The 7,050-nt window shown below is 39.0% G+C and overlaps 1 protein-coding gene across 1 annotated transcript in view; it reads left to right on the top strand.

Annotated features, from left to right (window-relative positions):
- Positions 1–7,050, top strand: part of necab3 (N-terminal EF-hand calcium binding protein 3) — a 31,555-nt gene that overhangs the window by 3,091 nt on the left and 21,414 nt on the right. Inside the window, exon 2 of the mRNA XM_034532865.1 lies at positions 1,399–1,423. Coding sequence (XP_034388756.1) covers positions 1,399–1,423 — 25 coding nt within the window. The remainder of the gene's footprint in view (positions 1–1,398; positions 1,424–7,050) is intronic.

Below are 7,050 nucleotides of genomic sequence, written 5' to 3'. Positions count from 1 at the left end.
TCATAGTCTCATTCAACTGCTGGTTTAAGAAATAATGCAAACGAATGGGTTGAAACTAAATGGAGTGGTTTAAAATTCTAGTTTTCGATTCTTTGTTTTTGTAATTGAAATCTTAACTTTTTGAAAGACATCTCAGGACACAGTGGACTGCTTTTTCATTCTCTTATTTTCATAATTTTGGTCTTTGACAACAATGAAATCACCAGTTTTCTTTTTTTTTCGTTAATTGGGTCACAGGTACTCCAGTCGAAAGATTAACTGGAGCAGGTTTCCTCGGTTTAGTCCGGTTATCTAACCCACTTATTGAACATGAAAACAAAGCTGAGTGTTAAAACTGTCAACAGTAAACATCTGTTTGGTTTTCAAGAGCTACTCCAGCTTTGATTCACCGTACTTTAGTTGTCTGTGTGTGCAATTTAACAATCCAGTGTATGATTACAATAGGCCTTTTGGGTACACTGACCTATTTTTCACTCTATAAAAGTGGTTCAGTGATTATGGTTTCACTGGGGACTTATTAAAAACCTGCCTGATCATATGTGTGGCTGCCCAGCGCAGTCGGTGGTCCTCAGATCCTCTTGTTTCTTCCTTTAAACTTCATTTAGGTCTTTTAAAACCACGTTGTGTGTTACATTTCTGAAGTTGGAAAACTGGAACTTTCTGCTGTTGACCAGGAGGCCGCCCGTTTTAAAGGCTGGCTAACACGCCCTCACATGGTCTTTGTGTCTTTTTCAACGTCAGCCAACACATTGCTTTCCAGTGTTAGTCACTCGCACATACGGAAGTCATTCTGTTGTTGATTTCAGCCGATCTGTGTCAAAGTTTATTTTTGTGTTCCCTTGAAGCAAGGCGGTGATGTACATTTGCTGTCATTTGTGGTTAAGTTTGTTTAAAACGTTGTCAAAAATAGGCTTTTTTATCATCCGACATATCGTAAATCTCCATGGAAATTCATACAATAATCCCTGCCGACTCCAGACCTGTCATACAATCAGAGGAGCAATGATCACACGTCAATTTCTAATCAGCGACAGATCCCCGAAAAGCGTGTTTTAGCTTTTTGCTCAAAAGTCAACCGGTCCTCGTCATATTCCTCATTCTTCAGGGGTCAAGGTCATGCACTTTTTACTTTTTGTGTACGATATATAAAATGAGCTTGTGCCAGCATGCATGAACCTGTAATTCACCCATCGTTAAAGTTATCGCCTGTGTCCTGTTGACATGTCTTCAGTAGAAGTGGTCTGTTGGATCCCTTATGGGTGAAGCCCGGACGTCAGGAGACGTCTTTGACAGAATTTAAATAATTCTTAATAACCTGTATTAATGTATTGTAGGAGCCCCTTTAGTGAGGCTTGGCTATAGGTAATAACCATCTCTGCCCCCCTCTTTTCTTTTCAGATTTTCCGCAGAGCAGACAAAAACGGTGAGTAAACAAATGTTTGTGGATGAATAATTTGTTACGATGCATGCTTGTTGTTTCCCCACATCCTCCGACTTGTTATTATGCCTCAGATAATCGAGGCGGAGAAATAAAGGATTTGCATGAATGACTCTTGAAGTGAAACTCATTACGCACCAAAGAGTTTCTCTCCGGCCCAATTAAAATGATGCTAAAATGCTGGATTATAGCCACGACTGGAAGAATGTGTCACACAAATAAAGCACCTCTCTGTCCGCGTCGGCACAGATGACAGGGTGCTGTTTACAAATGAATATGAGTCACATTAAAGCAGGAGGAGCCAGGTTATCTTTTCAGCTGTGAATCCCTTATAATATGGCTTTATTAGTGAGTGCAAATAAGGTAACGGCGCATAGACATTTATAAACACACGCATCGTTCTCGTAATATGTACTTTGAGTCATTTTAACACATTTTCATTAAATGTGTTTTATTTCTAAAGTTAATCACAAAGACATGAAATGAAATAAGTTTTCCATAACCAGGTTTGTGTGCATGTTGTTGCAGTGTGTATTAAACTCTGTGACGTTTTTATTATGATGAGGTCTCTTATCACATGGAGTGGTTCAGTCAATTAGGGTGGGGCCAGGAGGGGTGTATAAGGCCACTTAGACTGTGGGAGAGTTATGTTATTTGGTAGCTACAGTTACTTTTGACAGTTGTTCTTAAGCTTTTATAAACCTTTTTTGGAAGACTTCTGTCTTTTTCTACTCACCTTCAATGCTAATTACCAACAATGCAGCAATTGCTGCAGTTTTTGAATACCATAAACAACAAATTTGTATTTAGACTTTTCACTTTACTAAAAGTCTCACAATGTAGAAATACTCTGCTACAAAAATGACTTTGTAAAAGTATTAACATCAAAATATAATTGAAGTAAAGTTAAGTAAATCTGAATCAGCAAAGTAAGTAATTAGCCTGATAAATGTAGTGCATGTAAAAAAAGAACATTACTGGCTTCCAATGTCATGGAGTAGAAGTATAAAGTAGCATACATTGAAAATATCTCGAAATGGTACTTGAGGACAATATTCCAACACCACCTATGCAGAAAAGTCACATCTAATTTTGAGTTTTTTGTGTGTCATTCTAATATTCTAATCATGTGACTGCTGGTATGATTATGTCACTCAGAATATGGCATGAAATGATGCACAACACACTGAAAACATTATAAGCACCCACGTATAGACTACTGTAGATATCACACTGGCACTGTGCGTGCCATTTGTTACTGATACAAAACAATGTCCAGGCAATACAGGCATTCATAGAAAAATATTTCCACAAAATGTAGTTAATTAGTCCTGTCCTGGAAAATGACTTTTATTGAACATTGTCAAGGGGCCTTTATGATACTGCAGGTGTGTAAGTTATGGCGATCGCACCATAGAAGCATCACAGGGGATCAAAGGGAGTATGTTGAAGTTACAATTGGTCTCAATACCCCCGGGATCCTCTTACACTGCTATATATCATCAGCCTATGGACAAATCCTTCAGGGAATTGTATTGTGATTAAATTGCTTCTTTTTTTTCTTTTACCCACCTTTCCTCAAGCTGTCTCATCTTATTTTACTTGACTGATTGTCTTGCCTTGGCAGATTTAGGTCCCGGGAAATGGGACTGGACTTGATTATGCATGTGCTGTTGGATTCATAGACATAAAAAAAAGAAGTTTTTCTTCAAATGAAGAGCCAGGATGCTTTGAGTGTGTGTTTGTTGGTTATTGTGACTATGACTTTATGACTCTATGACTTTATTTCCTTGTTGAGACTATCCTGTCCTGAAGATGGCACACAATGATCCCATGTTGAACTCATGCTATAGGCTGTGCTGCTGACCTTTTAAAGTTAATTGGATGTAGAATCATACATGTGTCACACACACCTAAACCACTCCCGTAGCTGCCTGTAGCTCCTTACAAGATGCCACTACGGTCCACAATCAATTACTTGAAGCCTGACAAGACTTGTGAATTTTACAAGAATCCACTGTCACATTTTTATTATATGGAGCTCATTTTAGATGTCATCACTGAACCAGTCTTGGAGAAAGGATGGTCTCCTTGGGAGAGGAGAAGGAGCGTTAATATGAAAGGTAAACACAAAGAAGAGATATGCCGCGCTACCTTCACTGCTCTTCATCTTTTAGCAATGAACACCACAGAGATTATAGACTGAGTAATGTAATATCAACAACATAAAGATACGGTCCATAGCAATATGACATGTTATCAGGATTCTATTCAAAATATGTTGAAATAAATATAATAACTTAATGTTAGGAATTTGTTTTGACTGACCGTGAGAAACAAGACGAGGGCTCTTATGACGAAACAATCCCAATTTATGCTCTATTTTTATGGTATCTCAATGAATGCTAATGATGTGCCAGCAAGATAAGAGCTGGTTTTAAAGAACTGTGAAGAAATAAATTAAAGCCAGTTCATGTTAATTGACGTTTCGTGGTTCAAGCATATGCTTTAATGGTTTAAGACCAAATATTACCCATGTGCATGACATCTTGAGGATAATTGCCAATCCTACATAACCCCAACTGTCACAACCTCATGAGTCAAATTGTTTGAATTTGTTATGCAGATTTATAGTTTAGTTTTAAAAAGCAGGTCAATCTATTAAAAAAATAAACTTCAAATTTAGTGGGAAAAATTATATTCTTTGTCTTAATATTGATATATCCCATAAATAAACACTTTCCGTTGTGATAGCTGAAGAGGATCATGTCCTCTTTTTCTCCAAAGCTGTTAATGAACCTCGCTTCTCGCCTGACGGCCGCTCCGACATAAAGGAAAAGACCAGCGAGCTCCGGACCATTAGTGAGGTGGAGAATCGAGAAGCAGTGCGATGTGCACTCGAGGCTTAAATGGGGATATGGATATGCAAAAGGCAGCTTATATCATACCTGTCCTCACAGATGGCCCGGTGGAACACATCTTAAGTAGAGCATCAGTAATGATGAGACCAGCGTCTGCCATGGTTTGGGTGTACAGGCGTGCGGAGGGGTTTGCAGTAAAGAAACAAGACCCAACTCTCTTTGCAATGTGAAGCTGTGATGCATTTATGGGAATGTATAAACCACTTAGGAGAGGCAGCAATGGGACTCAGCTTCTTTAAAGCTGAGTCCCATTGCTACTTTTTGTGCCCTACTTTACAGACTTTCTGACTCACTCGTTTGCTTCTTGTTTACTCTGGTCTTCTGAGCTCTTTGTTTAGAGTATTCTGTCTTTCTTTGTTTTTTAAGGAGAAAAGGCCACACTCTGCGTTTTTAGAATCAGCATATTTCACACGCATCATTCTCCACCTTGAAATTCTCCAGTGATCTTTTTCTGCCTGAGATTAAAAGGCAATTTATTCACAGTGCTTTTGGCTCAAGTATGCTTTACAGCTATATTGGTTTTTGTGCTGTATTAATTGAATTGCCTGTGCAGCAATGTGCTGTATGAAGGCTTGAACTGCTTGGATTGTAAAAGGAGGATATCACACAGTTAGATGATGCCTTTCTTTCTCACATGTGCTGTGAATATTCTCTTCCACATTTGCGCTCGACATACTGGCGGGTTATTGTTTTTTGAATGAGACAACTGCTCAGACAAACTGCTCCGGCGATAAATGGTTGGGTTTTAAGTCTCATTATTCCTTACTGCTTTAGATTCTTCTCGATCTTCGAAATCACTAAACATGCAAATGGATTTATTTGAGCTTTTCTGTCTTTTTATTTTCAAAAACAGCTACAGATAACATGAAAGATTAACAGTAGATGAAATTAAAAGTGTTGAGTGAACACGACATACAAAGGGATGTTGTTTGTAGCTTCTGTTTCCTTTCAAACCAGTTCCACAGCATTTGCTGATGCAGAGATATGATTCATTCGTGGACTATGATTTAGTTATTGTTCTCTGAAAATGCTCCAGGAATAGCTTCACATTAACTGGGAGCACAACAGGAGCAATGCTTCAAGGGTTGTGTTCACAATACATAATGTGTATATGATGAGTGTTATTGGAAACGGCGATCTACTTAGGGAACCCATGTGTGTTCCTTTTTGTTTTGCCATGCATGAATGATTCATCAATCTAGAGGCATCAGCTGGCGTTTGGGAATCTGCAGTGATACATTTGAGACAAATACAGTTTCAAATATGATGCGACATGACATTAACTTAGGGTATGCAAGCTGTGAGGGAGAGAAAGAGCTTATAAACTGTGTCATTTTGGCAGGTGTGGGTCAAGAAATGTATATCAATGTTATGGGTGCAGCTACAGGACACTGGACCCAAACGCCGTCAACGATGGAAAAGCAACTTTATTGCTAAACAGGATTCCAAAAACAGGCTTCAAAAACCAGGATACAAAACACGCACACAAGCACTTCCACGATCTAGACAAGACGAACCGACAAAGGGGAATGACACGAACAGGACTTAAATACAGAGGGCTGGTGCAGGTGATTGGACACAGGAGGAAACAATCAGGGACAGGGCAGACAATCACAGGGACAGGAAGTGGAGAGAAACAGAGGACACGAGAGACAAGGACTTCAAAATAAGACAGGAAACACGACACAACACTACAGATCCTGACAATCAAAATATAAAATCTCCCTCGACGCTTTCTGCTTAAGTGACCTCAAATGCGGTTCTGACTCCAAACACGAATAAACTCTTTAGTAAAAGACAAGACGTCTGTGCAGAACAGTCCACCCATTACTTGTGATACATAATACAGCTGCTTAAAGTGTGATAAATGATAAACACCACATCAGAATGATGCTCGACTGAACAAGGATGTCCCATTTGGTAAATAAGCGCTGCATCAATTCCTTCATCCTCGCATGTGTCAAGTCATCATAAGAGATGCAGATGAAGTGAGGATGCATACATTGGGATTTAGAGGGGGGGGGGGGAGGGGGGGTCAGGGACGCCCCTGGTGATGAGACCCCTACAGTGACAAGTAGGGATCATAACACTCTAATATTAGAAGAAGTAAGACACATAGATGCCCGGGGCAGGCTTGTGTATTTGTTGCGGCCATCCTCTGTCATGAGGAAGACATTTGACCCAGAACTGTCAGAGTGAATAAAGAGACTGCTGGTCGTCATCAGTCGTCCATCAAACTGATTATCAAGAATGTCACTTCTGAGCATAACTGCTGCCTTGACACCCTATGGAGCCAAATCCAGTCATGAATGCAGATGTGGAATAAACTGCTGTTACCACAAGCCTGCCCAGCTCCATGAGATTCATTTGGCCAGGAGACATCTCACAGAGGTTACACATGCCTGGAGGTTAAGAGAGGTATTGCTCTGTGCAACAGGAATTTTTATATATATATATATATATATATATAACTATAATTATATATAAATATATAACTATATATATATATATGTGTGTATATATATATGTATATTTACATATATATATATATATGTATATAACTATATATACTTACTGTATATATAACTATATCAACAGCGCTTGCTCTGTCTATTCGTGAATCCTGCGTTGCTCTGAGGATTAACCATTTTTAATACAATAGTACAGTGTTCAAATATAGGAATCTCTCCA

The sequence above is a fragment of the Cyclopterus lumpus genome, chromosome 5, assembly GCF_009769545.1.
Source record: "Cyclopterus lumpus isolate fCycLum1 chromosome 5, fCycLum1.pri, whole genome shotgun sequence".
In the NCBI taxonomy this organism is placed as follows: Eukaryota; Metazoa; Chordata; class Actinopteri; order Perciformes; family Cyclopteridae; genus Cyclopterus; species Cyclopterus lumpus.
Note: the sequence above shows the minus strand (reverse complement) of the source record. Positions and strands in the feature narration are given on the sequence as shown.